The 22,865-nt window shown below is 39.8% G+C and overlaps 3 protein-coding genes and 2 long non-coding RNA genes across 9 annotated transcripts; 2 read left to right on the forward strand and 3 right to left on the reverse strand.

Annotated features, from left to right (window-relative positions):
* Nucleotides 1–460: 460 nt before the first annotated feature.
* Nucleotides 461–1,066, reverse strand: LOC116929278. Its single transcript, XM_032936470.2, has 3 exons — nucleotides 926–1,066; nucleotides 716–862; nucleotides 461–660 (listed from the first exon to the last, which is right to left on the reverse strand). Exons 1-3 carry the CDS (start codon nucleotides 1,064–1,066, stop codon nucleotides 544–546), a joined length of 405 nt encoding a protein of 134 aa, XP_032792361.2. The 3' UTR covers nucleotides 461–543.
* Nucleotides 677–3,727, forward strand: LOC116929282. Of its 2 annotated transcripts, XR_006650133.1 has the most exons (6): nucleotides 677–818; nucleotides 897–1,234; nucleotides 1,331–1,470; nucleotides 1,542–1,858; nucleotides 1,918–2,499; nucleotides 2,563–3,727. It is a non-coding gene; the product is annotated as an uncharacterized LOC116929282 (long non-coding RNA). The 2 variants fall into 2 exon arrangements; XR_006650132.1 differs by having other exon boundaries at nucleotides 1,918–3,727.
* Nucleotides 3,728–6,529: 2,802 nt separating this feature from the next.
* LOC116929246 (protein sidekick-2) lies at nucleotides 6,530–21,872 on the forward strand. Of its 4 annotated transcripts, none has more exons than XM_045177700.1 (19): nucleotides 6,530–6,890; nucleotides 9,353–9,556; nucleotides 9,638–9,931; nucleotides 10,009–10,141; nucleotides 11,390–11,583; nucleotides 14,078–14,241; nucleotides 14,408–14,594; nucleotides 14,705–14,870; nucleotides 14,996–15,147; nucleotides 15,214–15,750; nucleotides 15,829–15,984; nucleotides 16,109–16,266; nucleotides 16,347–16,473; nucleotides 16,585–16,743; nucleotides 16,828–16,980; nucleotides 17,686–17,773; nucleotides 19,938–20,187; nucleotides 20,314–20,451; nucleotides 20,546–21,872. In XM_045177700.1, the coding sequence occupies exons 2-19, from the start codon at nucleotides 9,442–9,444 to the stop codon at nucleotides 21,230–21,232; spliced, it is 3,858 nt and encodes a 1,285-aa protein (XP_045033635.1). In that variant the 5' UTR covers nucleotides 6,530–6,890; nucleotides 9,353–9,441; the 3' UTR covers nucleotides 21,233–21,872. The 4 variants fall into 4 exon arrangements, with proteins under 4 accessions (XP_045033635.1, XP_045033633.1, XP_045033634.1 ...); XM_045177698.1 differs by lacking the exon at nucleotides 11,390–11,583 and adding an exon at nucleotides 13,428–13,633; XM_045177699.1 differs by lacking the exons at nucleotides 6,530–6,890; nucleotides 11,390–11,583 and adding exons at nucleotides 8,786–9,111; nucleotides 13,428–13,633.
* LOC116929283 lies at nucleotides 17,585–18,817 on the reverse strand. Its single transcript, XR_004397756.2, has 2 exons — nucleotides 17,876–18,817; nucleotides 17,585–17,799 (listed from the first exon to the last, which is right to left on the reverse strand). It is a non-coding gene; the product is annotated as an uncharacterized LOC116929283 (long non-coding RNA).
* LOC116929272 (transmembrane reductase CYB561D2) lies at nucleotides 21,857–22,861 on the reverse strand. Its single transcript, XM_032936462.2, has 2 exons — nucleotides 22,602–22,861; nucleotides 21,857–22,528 (listed from the first exon to the last, which is right to left on the reverse strand). Exons 1-2 carry the CDS (start codon nucleotides 22,731–22,733, stop codon nucleotides 22,019–22,021), a joined length of 642 nt encoding a protein of 213 aa, XP_032792353.2. The 5' UTR covers nucleotides 22,734–22,861; the 3' UTR covers nucleotides 21,857–22,018.
* Between the last annotated feature and the right edge of the window lie 4 nt (nucleotides 22,862–22,865).

The following is a 22,865-nucleotide window of genomic DNA, read 5'->3' on the forward strand; positions in this document are numbered from 1 at the left end:
TTAAATTTATTTTTCTTTTAAGGGCCTTATTGGTAATAACTGGAATTGGAAGCTTCGCTTTAGCGAAATCAGTCGTCGACAAGCAGCGATACGAACATATGAAAAGTCGTGATCGTATGAAGAATTCTAACGTCGGTGAATACGAACCGAGCAGTCGAAAGTTTTAAACTATTGAACAAGAAATACCAACAACAAAATGGCAGCCTCCCTACCACAACTTGATGTAGCAAAGATGCAAATGGTACAAGATCTAGAAATCGAAATGATGTCTGACATGTACAATAGAATGACAGCAGCTTGCCACAAAAAGTGCATACCCCCCAAGTACAAGGATGCTGAGCTGGTTAAGGGTGAATCTGTTTGCCTTGATCGTTGTGTAGCAAAGTATTTGGATATTCATGAACGTGTTGGAAGAAAATTGACACAAATGTCCTTACAAGATGAGGAGGCAGTAAAAAAGTTACAGGGTGAGATGCCCAAAATGTAATTCACATCCAAAAACTGTTTATGTAGCATTGAATTTGTAAGAACATGAAACCAACGTCAGTCAACTTTTTCTTTTTCGTTACTTATGATCAACACTCCTATTTGAATGAATATCATTCCAATAATTCCAATGAAGCCAACATATTCTCCAAGAAAAACTGTCCCCAAGATTCCCTAAAAATGAAAACAGTTAATACTTATAGTTTAAAATGGGATGAATTATTGTTACTGTGACTAGGAAGTTCACAGCTGAAGTTGTAACAACTGACTGAACTGTTGTTGGGCATAACTGAAGAGCTTTAGCTGTTAAAGTGAGCATCAGTGAATTAAAGGTAAGTGTTGCTACAGCAAAAAAACCTCTTATGATCCAAGAATTCTGTAAAGAAAAACATTTAACTTCTCCACCTTAGATTAAGAAAGATGAAAATACGTCAATTACGTAAGACGGTGGAATGTATGAATCCAAGAAACGCACTAAAACTTGAGGATTTTCGGGGGAAAGCGCAAATTTGGCGCATATTCCAGCAAATGCAGCACACACTCCAGCAAGAGAAGCATTTGTCACACCACTTGGAGCCATAACCGTTTGAATCTTGAAGCTTTCCTATACCTATTAATCGGGAAATTGTATTAAATTACATGATTTTTGTAGGTCTTTTGTTAACAGTCAAATGGATTCGTCCATTGAATAGCTCGCTGGCCTCTGGTGTGCAGTTTCCGCAACCGTGCAGGAACGGTTAGTACTAAGGTAAAATCATTTAAATTTGAATTTCTGAATAGCTTATATAATTAATTGTATTTATGGTTTTTGTTAACTGTGCCAATATGCGGTTCTATTCAAAAGATTAGCTCCCTTGTCACTACCTAAACCACTCAATTGAACAAATTCAAGCTCTTTGAAAATCTTGATCCATTTGGCATTTGCCATCCAAGAAAATACGTAAAATTTTGAAGAAAATTCGGAAGTCAGGATCATTATACTAAGTATAATTTAGACTACCCTATTTATGTACCCAATTTATTTATTATCACTTATCGCCACTTTTTTTTTTTAGAAAGTCTAATCGTGAAACCTTTATGCAATAGATGCCGCTAAATGTCTTTCCCGTTGGCTTAGACGAGGTGTACTGTATTAAAGTGGGATGCGTTTAAGAAAAAGAAAAGTGGGATCAATACTCACTACTTACTTGGCTTTTTATAATATTATGAAGCCAAAGTTGAATTATTGGAACTAACCTCCCGCAATATAGGATTTAAAAATGAGTTTTTTACCTTGTCAACCAAGGACGAATTCTCATTTTTGCACTGGAAAATAAAAAAAACATCCCAATTGGCAGTGAAAAAAAAAAAAAAAACGAAACAAAAACACCAGGTGTTATCTCGATTTACTTTGTGAGAAACTAAAGTGCAATCATAAACTATTATCTCTAGGGCCACACAGAAATCTTTCATCTTCATACCTTTGGCCCACAATGCGACGGTTGGCAAATATTGATCTGGTCGCAGTGTCCGCCAGTCGACGTGACTTTTTTTTTTTTTTTTTTCCCCATTACATAAAAGCCTATCTACCAGGTATGTACAGAATCATCAAGTTTACAATGCTTCAGAGCTTAAGCGAAAAAACAAGGTACGTCACAAGTGACATCGAGTCCTGTTTGTCTTCCGATTTTTATCTTTATTATACATTAGACCGTCGTACGAATACCGTGCCAAAAGTACTAGGGCAAAACAAAAAAGGAAGAAGTTTTGACCCCGTCATATGATTGCCCTGAAGCTATTTTCTTTTTCTGATTAATTTGTTTGTTCACAAACTCATTTCTCTCTTTTTAAAGATTTTTCAGTTGTTTAGACCCGCTCGTGCTTGCGGCCATTGGGTCACTACGTATACGTTTAAAGAAGGACCTTTGATATGGACGACTGTTTGCTGTTGCTACGCCACAGCACTGTCGCGCATAATAATGGGTTGATTCAAAATGCATAAACGAGAAAGCAGTTCATGCAAAACCCGTCCAGGTAACACACATTACTACTGCGTAGCTCATAGAAACCTCTTATACGTTTTTATCCATACAAAAGTATTTACATTTCCGAAATTGGCTGGTTCAACATGAAAATCTGTTTGGCCTTGTACCAGAATTTCAAGTGTGAAAAAGACCGATTCCGTACAGATTTTAATAAGCAATCAAAAACTAGTTTAAAACTCGTATAGAATGCAATTCGTTTCAGTTTATGATAGGCCTTTATGTCTGCCTTTCTTGTTGATACTATTATAAGTTTTTTGTATTTATTTTATTGCGCGTTTACAAAGGCTATTCATTCGTCGTGACGTAGCATACTGTACATTGATAATGACCAATGGTATATGCATGTATAATTATTCATATTTATTGACGGAATTGGTACGTTATAGCGGTCACATTCTTTAATAGGCCTGTTGTATTGCGAGTCCATGTTTCTCGTTTCCAAAAGAAATGTTCAGTCCTGGAAAAAAGTAGCAAGCGAAAAATGTGATACTTTTTCTTGCTGGAAACAAGAGTCTTGTAAGTTAACAAAACCCAACTTTTCAGATTCCATGTATGTTTACAAATTCAAAGAAAGAAAGGAAAAAATTGATCTCACTGGCTACGGCTATGTTGCTAGCACGACTATGTATCGATTTGGCAACCGGAGACGTGTTGTCCGGTCGTATACGGATTTCCAGTGTTAGATTCAAATTTCGTTTTCCGGCAGACTGGACACATATTTTTTAATTTTTAAAACGACACGTATGATCCGAAATAATCCTGACTTTTTTTTACTCTTGTGCTCTTGATGATTCTCAGAAGAAAATTATGGTCTTCTTTAGCGTGGGTAAATTCTGCGGAAAAGGGGGAGCGTTACGGTGTTTATTTTTCATATGTTCCGGTCTGTAGCAGCTTCCGGACATGGCTTTTTAACTTATGTTTCCTTGTCTGGCAATTCTTCGTAATTGGTCAATGATGCAGCACAATTTTTAAGAAATCGACAAATCATCATGTCCAATAGGATACACACCATTCTGAAAGCAGCAAGAATTACCGATCGATCAATCAGCTATTTGTCTTAGGTATAATCAAATGAAAAGACCGCCTTCAAACCTATTATTTTTTTACTATTATAAAGATTGACTTTCTCTTATTAAAACATATTCGAAATAGAAGAAAATAAGGGTGCAGCTGGTTGTCTATAATATACTGTGTATATAATATTTTTTTCTTATTTTTTTTTTTGATTTATCCGGTAACTGTAGTTGGCGGAAGTTTTAAACATAACCAGGTATTTGTTGGTGTATTTTTTGTACCAAAGAGAAAACGAACAAAAATGTCAATGTCTTAAAGACCAGCGGCATATACAGAAAGCCCGGGAGCTATGTTTTCTTTTTCTTCTGTTTACCCGCATCTTCTTCAAAAAGTTACAAATTAGGAAGCGACATTTTTGTTGTTTTTCTTTGCAGTTTTTACACAAGTTTCAACGAGTTCTCGGCGATGTCGGTAGAGCGCAACGAAAAATCAGTGGAGCGTTTACTTCAGTCCAAAACTGGTATTAATTCAATTAATCTTTTCTTCTGAATTTATTTTTTTAGTAGTTGTCGCCAACATACAGTTCGAAACCGTTGACCTTTTTTTTGAGAAAAGAGATTGTTCCGTATTCAATTGCCCCTGTTGTTTCTATATTGCTGATTCAGGCCAGCTCTTCAGTTTGAAGCTTCATTATTGCCGCCGATTTTCAGGTAAGCCTTTGTTTGTTTGTTTGTTAATCATTTGCACCTGTTGGAACAAGTTTTGCTTGGGAAAAAAACAAGTTGTCTATCTTACTCTTTTCCTGACAAGGAGAGTTCATCGTTTCTTGTTCTCAAAAACCTCAGTGTGGTATAGGTAACATTTATCGAAGAAAAGAATTGCTGTGGGTCAGGTCTTCGTCCCTGTCGGTATGCAATCATACGCTCATCAACTGTAGAAATCAATAGCCATTCCTCGTTTGTCAAATCTATTAGATTATGACAGTCGACATATATTCGCCTTTTCTTCCGAGGAATCTCTTTTTTTCTCTGTTTTTGTATTAGCCGTCCGTTATTTGACTGTTCCACACTCTTGGCACCAGCATTTCCCTACATGTCATTTATTAATATGTAGGCACCTTGTATGTTTGAAAACATTCAGGACGCCTCCTTCTTATTTTCTTAAAAATTAATTAGTGTTTTATAGAATGTTTATAGTAAACGTTTCTTTTAAACGGAATTTTCCTTCATCACAGTCGTCCATCACTGAGATGCTCTACCGTGTTTCCACACGATGAATCTTTCCTTAAACCGAATGTGAATAGGACAGCATATTTACGAGCCCCGTGTTTCTCGTGTGCTTTCAACCATTTAAACTCACTGGACCCCCCTTCCGTCGCGTGCACTTAATTATGGTTTACCGGGATAGGGAAATAACGTAAATCTTTACACAAACATTTCCTGTAAATTCGTGGAAGGGGCCCTCGACATGTGCGACAGTTTCCCCCCTCGTTTTTATCGCCCGATAGAAACGGGGAAAAAATCTGATCCTGTGGGAACCGCCAAAACAGGTCCAAATGTCATCAACTAACTCCTTTTTTTTTCCCCTTTTTTTAAAACATATATATATATAAAAAAAAAAAAAGGGAATAAAAAAAAAAGACCTTGTATAAATATACTCCGGAGCTCAATAGATGCTTTCACATTCATTCGGAAAAAAAAACCATCAGAGGAAAAGTTTGATTGAAAAAAAAAATCCTTATCGACAAAACCTATCCGGGAATCACGACATGCACTTTAATAAATGTCCCCTTCTCTCCCTACTTTTAAAAGCATAACCTCTTAGACAGATATATATTTACATATACGGAAAAAAAAGGAAGATTCCATTGTACACAAACAAGGGCAATATTCAAGTCTTCTTTTTAAGGAAAATCGCACGACCGTGATGTCTTTTTCCCTTTACCTGGTGGTTTCCAGTACACCAATAGCTTTTTTAATTTATTCTGGAATACAATTTTTATATGGTTTATAAAGGAATCCTCCCACCCGAAAATTGTGATACAAACTGGTGGTAGGAATATAGGGGGAAGACAAATGAATATCGCATTTTGTTGCTGTTCAAACGTTTTTCTAGGAAAGACCCTCTACTTTTTTTTTTTTTCTAGCCAGATGGAAAAGCCCATCTTCTTCTACTTACAAGACATAGAAATAAAAATATATGGATGTGTATATATAAACCCCCGTGCTGCATAGGAAGAGAATTCTTTTCTTGTGGTTTGTCTTCGCTCGCATCTCTCCGACTCGTCGGCAATTGTTTAGCTTTTTTGTTTGAAATAGAATTCTTGGAAACGGGAGACGAGTATGTACCAACAAAAACATGGGACCCTTCTTCCTTTCACTTCCCTGCTGCCTATTCGCGTTTTAAACATTAAGTTTTATACGTGCTATTCAATGGTCAACCTTTGCATGAAGAATTTTCCTATTTTAATCCGCTCTTTTGTTTCCAGCTGCCGATTTCAAATAAAACCTGGTTGCTCCCTTTTTTTTCTCAACAATGTCGTTCCTGATCTGAATTTACCGATTCCTTTTTTGCATTGGGGTATTGAGATGACAAACAGGTTCATCTGGATGGCAGCAACTAAAAATTTTGTTTTCTTAAAATATTTTGTTGTCCTAAGCAACTCCTCAAAAAAGGTCATAAAAAAGGACGTGTACTTGGCTGTGCGAAGATCCGGTCCATTCCTAACATTTTTTTTATTTTTTATTTTCACGCATAAAAAAGCATGGCGAAGTACAAGAGAGGCACTGAACTGAAAGAATTGAAAATGGCTGTCGCCATTCAAAACTCCTAGCTCACTGTATTACAAAAAGAAAAGGAAAAAGACAAAAGAAAGAGGGAGAGGAACAAAGTCACAGAACAGGTGAAGATGTCATTTTACGGTTGAAAGATTATCTAGATTTTTTCACCGCCAGATGGCAGCATATTATAATTGAAGCCAAACCTCTTCCGTGTCTTTCTTTCATCCGTCAGTACGTTTTCCCGCTTAGAACCGATCAGACGGCTATTCTGTTGCCGAGCTAAACTTTTCAGTGATATATCAAGTGCCCGTGATATTCACGTTTTATCTTTCTTCGAAAAGAAGAGGAAAAGAGAGATACTTGTGGTATACTGTCGTCGTCGTAAAATTTATGGCTGTTTCGCTATCAGTGGCTTAGGTGCTGTTAGTTTGTTTGTTGTTTGTTGTTTTTTGGGATTTTTTTCTCGCACACTATCGTACAAGCCTTTACGGACTGATAAAACCCAGAGAACTTTCGCAACCTCAATTGCAAAACAACCGCGTGATCAAAAGCTTTGGGATCGTCGGATTTCTTCCCGGCCAGAATGGTACGTCTTGAACATCGTATTTCTTTCTCTCACCAAACTTTGACCGGGCATTAAAAGAGTTGGAAATATACTCAAACTCAAAGCTGGGGCTATTTATTTATTTTGCCTGTTATAAAAACAGACATCTATTCGAAGTTGCGATTCTTCAATGTCGAAACAAGGACGGCCATGAAGAGCGTGGTCTTGCTATTTTTGAACTTAGCTTAACTCAAAATCGAATTTTTTTTTTCTCGTCTAGTTTGTTAAAAACCAAAGCCCCCCAAAAAATTGAAAATTTTTTAAATTGCGCCTTTCACGTCTACATTATCTAGACGACGGTTGGTGGGTGGGTGGAAGACTGCAGCACACCCAAATTTTTTTAAAGAATGCGTTCAATCACTTTGGACGTAAGAAATAGTAGTAGTCGTGGAGTCTAAGGAATATATATACATATGAAATCTGTTGGCAAATGTTCACATAGTAACAAGGAAGAAAAGAAGAGAATGTCTTCCAGAATCAACAACACCCACACATCGACACTGCGCGCGTGCATGTTTATATTTAACGGCTCATTCGTCGACTTCTCTCTTCCACTGGATGAAACTTTGGGTTCCAGCGACACGCAATGGTTTTTCAAGGCAGCAATGAATATAAGGATACTTGCCGAGGAGCTCCTGGCTCTCGAACATGGCCGACCTTAATATCACAGAGTGAAAACCGGTTGGAGGCATTGCGATGTTTCTTTCTCTTTCTCTCCTCAAATCACGATTGTGATCACAACGAATGCATAATGAAGCACTGCGGATACAAGTTAGATAGTGACGAGAGAGCCCCACAGCTCTCTCTCTCTTTTTTCACGCTTCGAAAGAGCTTAGACACCAACGGGAGCCAACGACTTTTTAATAAAGGAGTCCTGTCTCGACGTCTCTCACGCGCTCAGGCAAGGCCATCTAAACATAGATTGAAGAATAATATAAGAACATTGAGCCAGCCTACATATCAACACAGCTTAGGGATTATGCCGCTAGACGATGCGGTCACGTCTCAAAACACAATATTCCAACCTGGATGTAATTTCTCTCTGATTGGTTTACTTGGATTGTTGGTTCCACGAGCGCGGTTAGAAAAAAAAGTGATTAGAAACATGGCAAAAAAAGTAACTTGGGGCCAGGGTGGTAGACACACTAACATGCTAGTGGCTGACGAAATGTTTGCGTGAGTAACTTGGGGTTAACTAAGATACAGGCAATGTCCGTGTGATCACGAATATAGCCCTCTCCATAAATATTGAGGTCATTGTTATTTATCATTGAATTATTCTGCAAGGAGAAAAACAAAAGAAAGAGTGACACAATTGGTTGGCATCTGCTTTAGACACCTTTAGGTCTGAAGACCTGGCGTATATGGTCGATAGCCTTACGGTTTTTAAATTAATATCGTGTGGGAGTATAGTGGGAACAGACACCAAATTAGAGAGTAAAGTTGGAGGGTCGATTTCTCTATACAGAGTGTAACTGTAAGCAACATGAGATGAATGCCAAAAAAAAAACGGAAAAAAAAACTTGCCTGCTGGCTGAATCGTTGTCTTGACTCATTCGAAAAAGAGAGAGACGCATATCCAACTCGTTTTTCAAGTTTTTTTTTTTTGTTTCCTTCAAAAAATGTTCGTTTCGAAACTCTCGATGTTTCACGAACCAGTTAAGTAAATATAACTTGGGCTGGTTATTAATCACATTCTTTTTTCTGTTAAGGATTTTTTTTGTTGTTGACACGTTACACGTAGACCATAGATTTTCTTTTTCATTGAACGACGCAAAAAAAGATAATTTTTTCGAAACAGGATCGATAATGCGCGTTTCAACATGGCAACGTTGCTCACCCAAGGGTAGATACAACACAAGACATCTCTCTAGCTTAGACTCCCACCCCATTTTAAGATGGCAACAGCCCATCGTTAGTTTCCACGAAAGATTTGCTTCACATTTCTTCGCGCTAAGTCGCCACGAAAATCTTGATCAATTGAACTTTTGAACGTGCTGTATAATTATCTGGATTGCTACATAATCATCTATGTCGCGGCATAGATCTAAACATCCAATTGGACGAAAAACTCGAGTTGTTGCTTTGGCGTTTTTTGGCATCAATTGTGCATAGACGCCAGTTCGGTTGATTCACTGAGCAAAAGGATTGTCATCTTGTGCTCTTTATATTGTCTGGAGATGGATTATTCATACATATTCAGGTTTCTTCGATTTTCTTATGCGATTAAGTTACATTCTTTGCTCGATTCTTTTTTTTTTTTTTTTTTTTTTTTTAACCTATCTCCAAAGAATCTGTTTTGTTTTTTTGTATGTGTACAAGGTTGCTGTCAGAATGTATGCATTAGATTCTACCAAAACCTGTTGCTGTTAAGCCCTGAAGTGGCTTGTGGCTTGACCAACCTAACCAGTTTTTTTTTGTTGTTGCTGTGTGAATTTTTATAGATGGTGATGCTTTAGAGAGTCCACTCTCTGGCCAAAGCTGTCCAAACTGATTCCTACATCCATCCATATTCTACTCTATTTTGAACACAATGTCGAGACTATTGGGAAAAGGCCTTCGTGCTTGCCTTGTTTGTGTAATTATCACAGTCTTGTGGAAGACTGCCCTTGCAAATGACTGCAACATTGGATTCCTGTCCACAGGATGTGAGTATTTGCAAAAAATGTTTGTGCATGCTTCTAAATCATTCTGACATACTTTATAATATGATCAATTGACCTTACCAGGGATATCACCACCTGGCGATCTGCAGATTGAAAAGGGTAAACCATGGGAAATGTTCTGTGTCCTCAATACCTCACACCCAGATGGGCAAGGTGGTTCTTGGCGGAATCTTAGCTTCTACATTGACAATAAACTGGCACATGAACCGACAGTAAAAAAATATAATGAGACGGCAATTCGTCTCTATGTACCAGTATCCGAAGTGTCCCCCAATAGCCCTCCGCACGATTACTACGGAGTTACCTGCAAGCAGAATCACGTGACTGGTATCTGCGTTCGCCATGTCTACGTTGGATGTAAGTGCTCGTTTATCTTTTGACACGAACCACACCCGTTGCCATAGCACTTAAAGCATGGGTTGTTTCTTTTGCAGATCCTCCCCAAGAAGTGAAGGATTTCCAGTGCACCTCCTACAACTGGGAGCGCCTCGAATGTATATGGCAAGAGCCGTACAACCCTATTGAAACTACTTACGCTCTCTCTTATCAAGTGTCGTTGCGATCGAGGTAAGATTTATCTTTCCAATTTGGTTAGTTTTTTTTTTCATCGCCATCGCTCCGAAAGAGTCAGAGTGGGTTTTACGGATGCTCGCAAACAAAGAACAACGCAAAATGGTCAACACTGTGTGCCGTGGGCTTATCAGTCAGCATTGTTGGTTCGATAAAAAAAAAGGAGTTTTTTTTTTTTTTTTGTTCAGCCTCGCACTGTATGCGAAATTCAGACAAAAATTTCGATCCATAGTTACCTTTTCTAGACTGCGCACGAAACAAGACCTTCCGCCGTCCCACCTCCATCGTTTTCTAAGTGACAGTCAAAACCTTTCACTGTCGTTTTTTTTTCCCGTTCGGTTTGGATTGGAAATTTGGTAGTTCTAATGTCCTTGACATGTGATGCATCGAGCAATCACAAAACATGGATATGTTTTTTTTAAACCCTCCCAAAATAAAATAAAAAAAAAGGGAACAAAAATCTTTCCCATTTTCGGGACCTAATTTTTTTTCCTTACTCCGACGTTCTCAAACGTCTAAATTCCTTTCCTGTCACACTCTTGGCTCCTTCATTTTTACATATGTTTAAACACACGTTTATTCTCTTCTAAAAACACACATTTTGCACGAGCACACACCCCTTTAAAAGCAACATCGCACTTGTACGTGGCAGTATTCTTTCGCCATACTTTGCGATTGGAATTTTTTATTGTTCAAATTATTTATTTCTTGACCTAAATGTGAATGGAATATGTTAGCAGAAGCTTTTTTTTTTTTTGCACGGCCTTCGACGCGTCTGATAAAATTTCTTCCCAAAAAAACGCCCGTTATTTTTATTTATTAAAAATTCCGAGCGTTCGGTCGGATTTTAAACATTTCTATGCAACTGTGTCACGAGCGCTTTTATTTCCACTTGTCCAACACCACAATGATACGTTCAAACAACTTTGTAACTTTGTCTTTTTTATTTTTTCAATTTCTGGTTGCTTCCATGTCCACGTTTTTCTCGTTGGCTAATCTTGTTTTTTCTTTTCTGTTTTTTCCCTTTTTTTTTTCAAATTTACCCTGACACATTCCTTTAAAACAAAAATCGTCCTGAATGCTCTTCATTCATCTGTTCTTTTTTTTCCAACAACAAAAACACAACAACAACAACAACAACTTTTCGGTGCTGTTTTTGTACACGTCCTTTTTATTGTGTCCTACTTCCTCCTCCTTTCTGTTTATCTCATTTCCAAATTTCTTGCACTACGCTCGGCTGTGAAGTCCGTGTCCAGAGTATAGAACGTTGGCGAAAAAAAATGGGCAACGGACGCGGAGTTGCGTTTATTCGCTCGACAGCCGGCCGTTATACCGCAACAGCCTGCGCAACTACAGCTTCGTCTTCGACATGGCCAATGCAGTGCCGCCGACTCTGCCTGTCAAACAGCACATTGCCGCCATTGATATCGATGCTCACAGTTAGTCTTTGTCAATCTTCATACTTTTTTTTTTCCTTTTTTTACCTCCACCTATCATTCTAATCTCTATACGTCTTTCTATCCCGGTTCTCTGTTTCTCCCAAACCAACCAAGAACTCGTATTTTTATTTTCTTCCGGTTTTTTTTGCATGCATTTTGGGTTATCTTTTGTGGCTTTATTCGGTGCGTGGTTTTTCTTTGGAAACAACACAAATTTCTTATTGGCAACTTTCTCCTACCCGTTTGATACTTTCATAACAAACGGCTATTGGGTCTTGGCACCCGTGTCTCTTAATGTCTGGACAATGGAGATCTTGCGGCCGATCGTAAAAAGAAAACCTTTGGGTGTGTAAAGTGTGAGTCAGATTAAGTTAGACGAATTTTGCACACGCACACGTACAAAAGAAAAATGCCATCTTTGCATGGCTTTCAAGATTGGTCTCTTACCATTCATGTGTGTCTCGACAACGATCCAAATGTTTTCTTTTTGAACGATCGGCTTGGCTGATAACCTCTTTCTCCCTTTGGTTTTTTTTTTATATATTTTGGGTTTCACCATTTTTTTTTCTGTTCTTGTTTAACGCTGTGTGGAGAGAGACTAACGCATTTCTTAGAAGCATTTCGCTTTTTTTATTTAGTTTGAAGTTAGGAAATATCATTCATTTTTGGAGGAAAAAAAAAATCATGTTCTACGTAGATTAAGTTTATCTACAGGTCAACGACCGATTTCTTCCCCCTTCTGATCCGTCTCCTTTTCGAGAAAATCCCTTTTAGGCAACAAGGGTGGGTGGAAAGGGTTGCACCCGAAAGTTTTTCTCTGCATGTGACGCATGTGAGCGGTTAATCGGTGTCATCCATCATCAAACTAGTAGTGTGTATTCTGATGAATTCGCCGGCTTGCGCCTTTTTTTTTTTTTTTTGTGGGAGCTTCAGATATCAAACTTGGGGTCATCTTCTAAAAAAGCGCATATAAAAAAATGCATAACAAGGAAATAATTTTTTAAAAGTGCTATTGCGTCTCGTCACGCATGAACGTGTCGGGTGTCGGTCATCGTCCGTCACCCTCCGTTTGGTATTTAAATAGATACGACGGGATTTGAAGTTTTCTGGCTTTGGCTGTTTTCTTCTCTGGAAACGGGGGGGATTTTCGTGGAATGAAACGTGTTGTATGAATAGGAACCTCAACTTATCCTTTTTTCCTTCCGTCATCAGATTTACGTCTTCCAATGTCATCCGGTCTAGGAATCGTTTGTTTGTCTTTCGAGATTTTGTTCCGAGTTTTCCCCGAAAACAGATCTGCTGTTTTTACTATGTCAGCGTCGTGTTTAAATTGTTTGAAATCAAGTAGTCTCGAATGTAAAAGAAGTTGATGTTTGTTTTGTTTTTTTGTTGAAAGGATCAGTGCACACGAGCAATTAAATGTGCGTTTCATTTGTGCGCCACTTCGAGGTGTGGTGGGAAAGCAGGAAGGGGTGGGTGGGAGGGTGACAAGTCAAAGAGATTATTGATCGATGACGTCCGAAGCTGCAAGTCGACTCTTGTTGCACTTGCCCCCTCTTTCGATTACGTGCGTCTTCGTTAGTGAGAAAGGGAGGCGGGAAGCAAATGTCGACGTTCTCTCGTGTTCATTTTAACCACTTCTGGATGTAATGCGATCCTGGCGTTATCCGAGCTGCCGACAACATCAAAATGAGAATTGTTTTTTAAAATGTTACATTGAAGAAAGCTCACCCACTCTGATCATTTTGTTTGAATGATTTTCGTCAGACACGTTTGTTTTAATCAAAAGCTTTGTGTTCATGTACCAAAAAAAATCCATTCGAACGCGTCCAATCCACAAATAGGCGGATGACAACACCCTGCCCGCAATCGCGCCGCTTCTTGTCCAGGACGGCATACGCCTCTGATCAACAGGGCTCGTGCGAATGGGGCCCTAGTACGTCGCCGGGCTACCAATACTCGGCCAAATCATTTAATTTTTCCATGGCCATGTTCAACGAATTGGGTAACAAGACTCAGTACCTCGGACTGGTAGACAATTATGCCATTGGTAAGTGTCCAGAAGAAGGAACGCTACTCATTTTTTTTTTCCCATACATTTCTTGATTATCATTTTCTACAACTCTCTCTGTTTTCGAGGGATAAATCATATTTTACATTCTTCCTATTCTATTTAAGGCAAATTTTTCTTCATTGCATTTGTGTTCAGACAATTTGACCAGTGTGGGTTGGTGTGGTGGCTTTTGAATTTTCTATTGTTTTCTTCTCCCCTTTTTGGACTAACCAACTGCATGATGGGTTTGTTTATTTCCCACCGATAGTTTATTTATTTTTGCCCCCCCCCCCATATGTGGGCGATGGGTTTGGAATTTATAGAGATAATATTGGAACGGTACACAATAATATTGCTTAATATCTTTCTTCTGTTCTGGGAAAGAGTGGGGTGTGTAATGGTTGTAAAAAGATAATCTAATTATTTCTGGAAAACACGCAGTGATCCCAAACCGGATGGAGAATTTAAACCAGACCGAGGCCACGCCATCATCGGCGAAAATTACATGGAAAGTACCCTTCAATCTGCAGCTTTTTCCTCCCGGATTGGAATTCAGAATCGCATACCACATCCAAGCCAGCTGGGTGGACACCACCGTTTTCCACGTAAGACTTGGTTTTTCCGCTCCTGTTGCAAAAAATGAAACATTGTTGAGAATTTCATTTTCCCCCAAACCCCAAATTAATTTGATTCACTCTTAAGCAAAGAAACTCTAATATTTATTCTTTTTGTCTTTTTTTTTTTTCTTTCTTTCAATTGTGCATTCCTTAGAATGTGCCCGAAACCGAATCGTTGAAATGGACGAATAAATCAGTCAAATACGACCTGGCCATACGATTACCTTACGCCAATACCAAATACAATCTAAGCATATGGGCGCGATCAAGAGCTGCTGATCCAAACGATGAACGTTTCTGGTCTCAGGCGGCCATGCTTATCGTCAAGACATCCGCTGACCGTATGCGATAAATTAATATATTTATTTGTTTTGTTTTGTTTTTTTTTCCTCGGATTTTACGTCCCAGTGAGAGAGTGTATTATTCTTATCTTTGGGAATGTCAATCACAGGTCCCTGTAGTGGTCCTGAAACATCACTGGGAAGTTTCGAGGTTATCAACAACCGGTTGGATATGCGGTCTGCCACGATTCGTTGGTCACAGCTACCAAGCGATTGCGAAAATGGACCCGAAACAGGATATGAAATTACCATGCTGGACAGTCAACGAAATACTATGTAGGAACGCGATTTGCATTGATTTTTTTATATTATTATTTTTGGTTTTTATCGTGACATTGTGATTGTTTAATCGACCGTTTCGTTTGGTTTTTTTTTTCCCACTTCCAATTATTTTACGACAGCGAATCGAAAAATGTCAGCTCTGTTGAGACAACGAATGCTGTTTTCAACAATCTCACGAGAGATAGGGCATACGGATTTGTTTTGCAATCGTACAACGATGTCGGATATTCCCCTACATCGTCTCAGGTCTTTATTCCCATGGCTGCCAACAGTAAGTGCCACTGTCGTGTTTAATCCGTACTTGACCCAATATTAATGCCGAATTTCTACTTTTTAGTGCCTACCGCGCCGGAGAACGTAATGCGAATTGCCTACAACGAAACGTTTTTCGGCATCCAGTGGACAGCGTCGGTGCCCAGCAAAGGCCTTAGCATGGCGGCTTTCGGGCGTGCTCGATCTGACGATTCTCTCAGTTACCCGCGAACATTGAGTAACTACACGGTATTCTGGTGTCGGAGCGTACGTGATAGTCCAGTGCAGTGCGAGGGCCAGTTGTACACGCAAGAAGTATCGGCGTCAGACACATCGCTCAATGTCACGGTACCGGACCCTAGAGCCAACTATCAATTTGCCGTGGCTGCCAATCAGGGCAGCTATAGCAGTGGCATGGTTTGGTCTACTTGCATTGTCATTGCCAATGGTAACGGAAGCCAAGTGAAACAAGTCGAGGTCGTAGCTGCTACTTCGTCTTCACTCGACGTTTCATGGCTACTACCTTGCTCCGTTCAAAACGGCATCATCAACGCATTTAACCTCTACTACTGTCCTGTTGAAGATGGCGACAACTATGGGGAAGAAGAGCCAGACTGCCAAAGTAAATTTATTCATAAAAAAACAATAAATATATATTTTTTAAAATATATATTTAAACAAATTATTGATTTATGTTTAGGCAATCCCGATCCTATCAAAGTACCTCCAACGGTCAATCGTTACGTAATTGGCCAACTCGAACCTTTCACTGTGTATAAGATTGTGATGTCGGTAGAAACGCAGTTTGGTGAAGGACAGAGTAGCGTCCCGATTATGAACAGGACCGCTGAAGGCAGTACGTGACCTGCTTTCTTATTTATTTTTTTTTTTCTTATTATTATTTTTTTTTTCTTTAAAATTTTTTACTGTGACTGAAGTCAGGAGTGTCATGCCCTTTTCTTTTCAAAACTTTCTAACAGAACCGAGCGTGCCATTAGATTTGAACCTGATTGAGGTGACTAATCGTTCACTGTCGATCACATGGCGTGCGCCCATGTCTCCCAATGGCGCTTCGACGTATTACCAAGTTTTCCGAAGTAATGACACCAACGTGTGGGCCACTACAGAGAAAACAACGGTAAAACTATAATTGATTTTTAATAGCCAAAAGTCCCGTGATGTTCATTGGAAAACGTGATTTTTCTACGAATACAACAGGCAACTATGGACGTCGAAAGCTATAGTGGTTACGTGATCTCGGTTCAAGCCTGTAACAGTCCCAACAACAGCCCTAAGTTGTGTTCCGACCTGTCCGAATCAGTCTCCGTCAAAACGCAAATTGGAGGTCTGTACATTTCGAAATGTATAGAATAGAGTTGAACTGGTTTCGAACGCGTTAAAAATGTCTGATTTTAATGATTTCTCTTTCCTTTTTTGCATGTCTCATATTCAATAGTGCCCGGTGCGCCTGGACAACCTTCGGTCAAAACTTCAGCGGATAATTCTTCTTGCATCGAAATCAAGTGGTTGCCACCTACGAAGTTGGCTGGTCCTACCTATATGTCCGTTATTAACATCACTGGCGGCGAAAACAAGCATAACTTCTCCACCTATGGTTTGTGCTCATTTGAAACGCCCCTATTTTGGTCTGACAGATACTTCATTTTAAATGCATAAACAAAAAAAAAAAATATTATAGGTAATGCAACAGAACGCCTGGTTGAAACGTCCGCTGTCTGTCAGCCCGGTCTGGAACTGAAGGTCCACGTCAAAACTGTAAATCAAGCCGAAAATGGTGAACTGTTGGAAAGTCCGTGGAGCGTTGAAGGAGTTTATCAATGCAAACCAGAAGGTATAAGCGATACCCGGTTACACATTACTTTTGAGGTCATTCATGTTCATAGATTTGAAATGGTCCCTCCAATTTTTGCGTTACTTCACCAAGCCTTACGGCAGGTCCCATCTGAAAGCCTCTCACATTCTTTTCAGACCCTACAGCATTACAACAATATACCCCAATCCTGGAATCCTTATTACCCTTTGTATTCACCATACGCCCAACCTGTCCGGGCGTCTGTCCGAGCTCGACTCGGACCTCTGTCCAATGTAATTGCTAGTTTTGTACGCAAAAAGAATTCGAGGATTAACAACCCTTGGTGGTGAATCGCATCCTCCTCCTATTTAAAGACAGTTATATGTAGTATGTATCGTCTTGTCAGATGATTGACATAGTTATAGTGTTCCTCGCGTTCTGCTTCTCTAGAAAGAAAGAAAAAAAGAATTCCCCGTATGTAGCATTACCAGTATTTGCGCTTGTATCGTCACTTAATAAAGAGCAAAATGTTATAACCGTAAAGAAAGAAAAAAAATGCGATCCCAGTAATAGACCATCCTTTTGTAAACAAACTTGACGGGGTATTCATGAATAGCCACACAAAAAAAAAAAAGATTGAGCATTTGTTGTGTTTACGTTTATTGAGATCAATCCTATTCAAACATATTTGACATGATTGTTTAATCAATTCTAATTTCCGTTTCTCTTCTCTCTTCCAAACAGGACTTTCCATCGCGCAGATTTTGGGCATTACCTTCGGTGCGGCTCTTCTCGTCGTCATTATCGTCACCGTCATGTTCATCGGTCGCCGGTAAGTTACCTCTTTTCTCGATCCTCCTGCAACAACGTAACGTAAAGTTAGCAATTGGAAATAGTGGTACGTATACTTAATGTATTGATGATTGTGACTTACCGTATTGACTTCAAAAACGTGATGCTCCACCTAAAGATCGAAAAAAAAAAAAAAGCTGGTTGAAACTTGGGGAGCTGAACGAAGACTGAAGTCTAGGACGGCAGTTCATCTCGTTGTTGTCGTAAGAGCCAGAAAGAGGAGGAGATTTCAGGAGTAGGGAAGAAGAAAACAAGAGGGAGGAAGGGTGGGAGGGATGTAAGATGAGAGGTATGGGGGGGAGAAGAAGAGGGGGGCCCGAAGGATAAACTTGAGTTGCTGAGGTTCCTGCGTCAATTCCAAGAATCGGTGATTATTTCGACGAAATGGGCTTCCGACTAAGTGCGGATGGCTGAAAGATAACTGATCGGCTGACAGAGAGTTTGAAGCAGGAAAGGGGAGGTCGAGCACCGCTGCGCCTGTGTTAGAGAAGGCTTTCCCACACGCTGCATGGTGTTGGCCTCCTCCTGGCGTCGCTCATCTTTCCGACTCTCGGCTCCCAAGAAAAATGGGTATAGAAAAGCGAAGGGAGAAAAAAGGGTGGCAGAAAGAAGTGCCGGTGATTTCGTGGAATGACGAGTCAAACATAATGTCTAGCATCCAAATCGACTCTTTTCTCGTTGCTCTGAAAATGGATCGGCGTCTATTGTTTTCCAATTTCTCCGTAAACCATTTAGAAAACGGACAGAGAAATCAGTTTTTTTTTTTTTTTCGTCCTATTCTTCTCTTCTTTCTATTGTTGGGACGAACGTGTGTCCCGTGATCGACGACGGCGATTAAACACCGTCGTAAAAACCCCCCCTCGTTTCGTTAAACATTATTCAAACGTCGTTTTCTTGACTTGATTACCCCATCATTCATAGCCGCGCAACAGGAACTTGACGAACCCTTGATCTTTTAAATCTTTTTTTTTCTGTTTTTTTCATCTTAAAAATGAATAGAATAACAGTCATTGTATCTACTTAGACGCATAGAATATTTCTCGGGGACTTTTGGGAGAAAACATCCAAACAATAAATTCTATTCATGAAATAAAAATAACTTGACAGTCGAGTGTGTTGTCCCCTCAGCGATTTTTGGAAATGGACAGATTTTTTTTTTTTTTTCTTTACCTGGAAAAAATATTTAATACGCGTACGTGATTCATTGTCAACATGTCCCGGATCTTATTTTACCTTTGAGGCAGCGTAACCTCGAATTTAGGAAGAAAATAACGTGAAGTCAGTTCTCACATTTAAATCTTAGACTTCGACTCAAGGTGTTCTTAATGTTCACGTATTGGACCGTTTAGGGTTGAAATGAACAATAGTTGTAAATCCTCGGAACCGACTTAATGATGCGCGATGACAAAAAAAAAAGGGTAGAAGAGAATTTGGGTCCCGTCTTTCTTTTGCGTCATTATAAAAGCAGCAAAGTTAGTGGGGGGTAACGCAGCGAACAGAATAGCATGTCGGCTTTCGTTCGGCGAACGGTGACGATGCGCGACAATGCCAAGGCTTTTTTGGTTGCCCAACTGATGAGCTACTGAAAAGGGACAACAACAACAAAAGAAGAAGAAGAATGGGAAACCCAGAGTGGATGCGGAATGAGTTTATCTTTTTTTTTTCTTTTCTTTTTCACACGGTCAGCCCACGCAGTACACAAGGAGTGCGTATGTTTAACCATTTACAACAACAATAACAACAAAAAAGATTCAAATAAGAAAAATGAGCCTGAAAAATTACAGAGAATAACAATTTCCCTTGTACAGGGAAGATTAAAAAAAGGGAAATTGATGCTCTTTGTCTCTAGATAAAATTGTTGTAACCGAATTCTTGGTACTAGCGTGGCGGCCCCGTAGGATACGATAATGAAGTTACATCGCTGTAGACAAAAGAATAATGAAAAGAACACAGCTGACAATCAAGTTAATGGAGACTTGAGTAGGGCCACGGATGACGTTGTCGTTTTTATTTTATTTTTTTTTTTTCATTCTTTACTGGCGTGTCTTTTATGACCTCTTTTTTTTCTTGTTTCTGGGCATTCACTGTTGAGTTTCGATGATTGTTTTCCAGTCGAATAAAATTGTTGATTGACTTGTTTTCAGGGTTCAAGTGCAGAAAACGAAAGCCAGAGAAGCCGAAATTGTTTTACCGTGGGAGAAAGCCGGCAATTCCGAGATTTCTAACTCGGACAACGCCAAACAGGTGGTCGGCCACCAGAAAGATGTTGCCGGCCTTGGATTCAATTCGGTGCCCAACTATTACGGTCGGTTGGACCACAAAACGAATCGCATCGGTGGTTCCCCGCCCGTCATCGACATGAAGAAAATCCAGACTTCCAATTCAACAAATGTGGTATGTGAAGTTGTTCTCACGCTGTTCACGCAATATCTGCTGCATTGCAATCTCAGACGTGATGATTATTCTCATGTTATTTTTCGTGTAAACATAAATGTTTTATTTATTTTCATTGAATTGTAGACGAAGGAAGTCGATTCCATAGCAGACAGGGAAAGCCGAAGCAGCGGACACAGTTCGGGCCCAGATTCGCTGTCGTGGCACAGAAACAGTCGCAGTGAACTTTCCAGCTCAGACTCTGGAGCCGAGCTCGAAGCACCGGTAAACAAACTTTGGATAATTATCTATTTATGATCTCACTTTCGTGGAAGAAAAACACGTTTTTCAACGTCTTCGTTGTTTGTTTTGTGATTAGAATTCGCCGAGCCCGGATGTGTTTGTTAATCCACCGTTGGATCTATTCGCGAAACCATTGGCGATCACCCGCAGTTCGCAGAATGTAGCTGACGTTAGCTTACGTGGAGATATGGATGGCGTCCAGTATTCGGTCGTCCAGCTGAGAGACGCCCAACGCAACGGAACTAGTGTTCCCGATTTGAACCAGCAATTGCCAAATGCCTATGTCTGTGTTGGGATGGCCCCAGCGGCCACTCTAGCCCCTGCACAAAGCGTCGGATATGTTACGCTAGGTCCCAACCAATCGCCCGACAGCTCGCCTTCAAGCCTTAATGCCAGCCCCAACCTAAGCGTTGGCAGCAACGAATCGTTGATCGTCAAATCTGAACGAGATCTCCGACCTGCGGTTAAAATAGTTCCACTCAAAAGGAATAGCGGTGGCGGCAGTAGCGGAGGCTACGTCGAGGCTTGCACCATTGAACCTGCCAGCGATTTACTGGCGTCCTCGACGCCGGGATACGTCGCCTTCAAAAATCAAGAGCCCGTCGAGTTGGAACGGCCTGCCATTTCGAGCGCAACGAGTCCTCCGCAAACCAACGGCTATGTCACTTTAGGGTCTAGTGTCGCAGCCACTGCTCCCGCTTCGTCTTCGACGCATTATGTTCAAATGGGTACACAATCCAATCATTCATTGAATTATGTATAGCCAACTTCGTTATTATACGGCGAGTGTGTTTTAAACAAGGGGTCGTTGATTGTGAAGTCGGAAAGGTTTATGCAGCCAGTCGTTACGAGTAACTCGGAGAAAAGTAGGTGGGTTCGTAATTGCCGAGGTTGCATTAAAGCCTGCTTTGTTTAATCGGCCAGCGACAAGCAATCATCAGGTCGGGTAAGGCTCCCCACAAAAAATCAAACGCCTGTTTGACTTGCAGTCAAAGGTCATTTCCATTTTGGTGAAGCCACAACTGATCACTCAAATATGTCATTTTGGGAGCTAACAGTGCAGGCACCGCTCCTACCGCGACCTCGACCCATTACTTTCAAACGGGCTCACGATCATAACATTCATTATTGTTTTATAAATAACACTTATGTTGCTCTCGCGTTTGAAATTTATCCCGTTTCGTTCATGAGTTCTGCATGTGTACCTTGTGATGTTTTTATAATGAGACAATATTCACTTTCATTGTCATGTTTGCAATTTTGTACATATAGGATTTATATCTTTTTCACCTTTGAATATAAGTTTGCGTGCTATTGTGCTGTCGATGATGATTTTTTATGTGTACAACAAAACGTGTGTACCCACTTGTAAAAATAAAACAGAATATACAATGTTAATTGACTTTAATTGAATAACAACTACGATCAGAAAATATCGGGAAGCATTCGGGAAACATGTGTGTTCCAATTAAGCTGCACTTAAGGTTATTGTCATGGGCGAAAAAAATCATCAACTTGGAATATTTCTTTTGATTTCAACAGAAAAATCCTACTTCAAAATCTGGGCTATTCGGCTATTTGTCATGAAAACACGGAGGGAAACAAATCCGTAAATGAGAATAAATGCGGCAGAAAAAGTGTAGGCGAGTAGGATGTGTGTTTGGGATGCAAAAAAATTTGTGAAACAGGCAGTGACCATGTTAAGGCTAGAAAATAATATCACAATTGCACCGAGTAAATCATGGAAAGTCTTAATCTTACCAACATTCAGTTTGACAGGGAAAAGTTTTGCATATTTAGCTAGAGAACCTATTGATGCCTGACCTAGGATAAGCAAAACTTGAATGAGCCCAAGAAGACCATGCCAACTTTTAAAATGTGGTTTTTCATTATCTTCCTTATTGATGTATATGGCAGCAAAAGCTAAAATGATTCCAACTAAAGCAACCAACTGAAGGTATACATGGCAATCCATGAATAGTTGTTTGTGAAATTTCTTTGGAAGGAGTGACCACTGGGGAGAAAAAATCAAAACAGCTTCATTCATTAAAAAGAGCATCTACGGATGAAAGAAGATACAAATAGATTAGTCCATGGGATTACGGTAGACTAGTAAACTTGTTAAACATTACGCTTAGCGTCATTAAAAATGGATGCCAGCTGAAAAGACTAGAGCCCGGATCAGACAGATACGACAGATATGCCGTAATCCCAATTATAATTCCGTGAACTAGTGCGTAATGGACTCCATCACGATTCAACATTTCTATAACCAACTGTACGAAGATAATGTTTTAGAAAAAAGGATGCAAAGAGAAAACAATAAAAGAATATCCTTAGGAATCGAGCTGACACGTTGGAACTTCAAGTGGAACCTACAAGGCTAGCAGACGACA

The sequence above is a fragment of the Daphnia magna genome, linkage group LG8 (genome assembly GCF_020631705.1).
Source record: "Daphnia magna isolate NIES linkage group LG8, ASM2063170v1.1, whole genome shotgun sequence".
Classification (NCBI taxonomy): Eukaryota; Metazoa; Arthropoda; class Branchiopoda; order Diplostraca; family Daphniidae; genus Daphnia; species Daphnia magna.

Excerpts from the sequence above, each read along its gene's own strand:
- LOC116929272 (XM_032936462.2), bottom strand. The coding sequence starts at position 22,733 with ATGTTGAATCGTGATGGAGTCCATTACGCACTAGTTCACGGAATTATA. Across the intron at positions 22,529-22,601 it reads CATTTTTAATGACGCTAAGC|ATGCTCTTTTTAATGAATGA; the intron begins GTAATGTTTAAC and ends TTTCATCCGTAG.
- LOC116929246 (XM_045177698.1), top strand. The coding sequence starts at position 9,442 with ATGTCGAGACTATTGGGAAAAGGCCTTCGTGCTTGCCTTGTTTGTGTA. Across the intron at positions 14,242-14,407 it reads TGGACACCACCGTTTTCCAC|AATGTGCCCGAAACCGAATC; the intron begins GTAAGACTTGGT and ends TGCATTCCTTAG. Across the intron at positions 14,595-14,704 it reads CGTCAAGACATCCGCTGACC|GTCCCTGTAGTGGTCCTGAA; the intron begins GTATGCGATAAA and ends TGTCAATCACAG.
- LOC116929278 (XM_032936470.2), bottom strand. The coding sequence starts at position 1,066 with ATGGCTCCAAGTGGTGTGACAAATGCTTCTCTTGCTGGAGTGTGTGCT. Across the intron at positions 863-925 it reads CATACATTCCACCGTCTTAC|AATTCTTGGATCATAAGAGG; the intron begins GTAATTGACGTA and ends TTTTCTTTACAG. Across the intron at positions 661-715 it reads CTGTGAACTTCCTAGTCACA|GGAATCTTGGGGACAGTTTT; the intron begins GTAACAATAATT and ends TTTCATTTTTAG.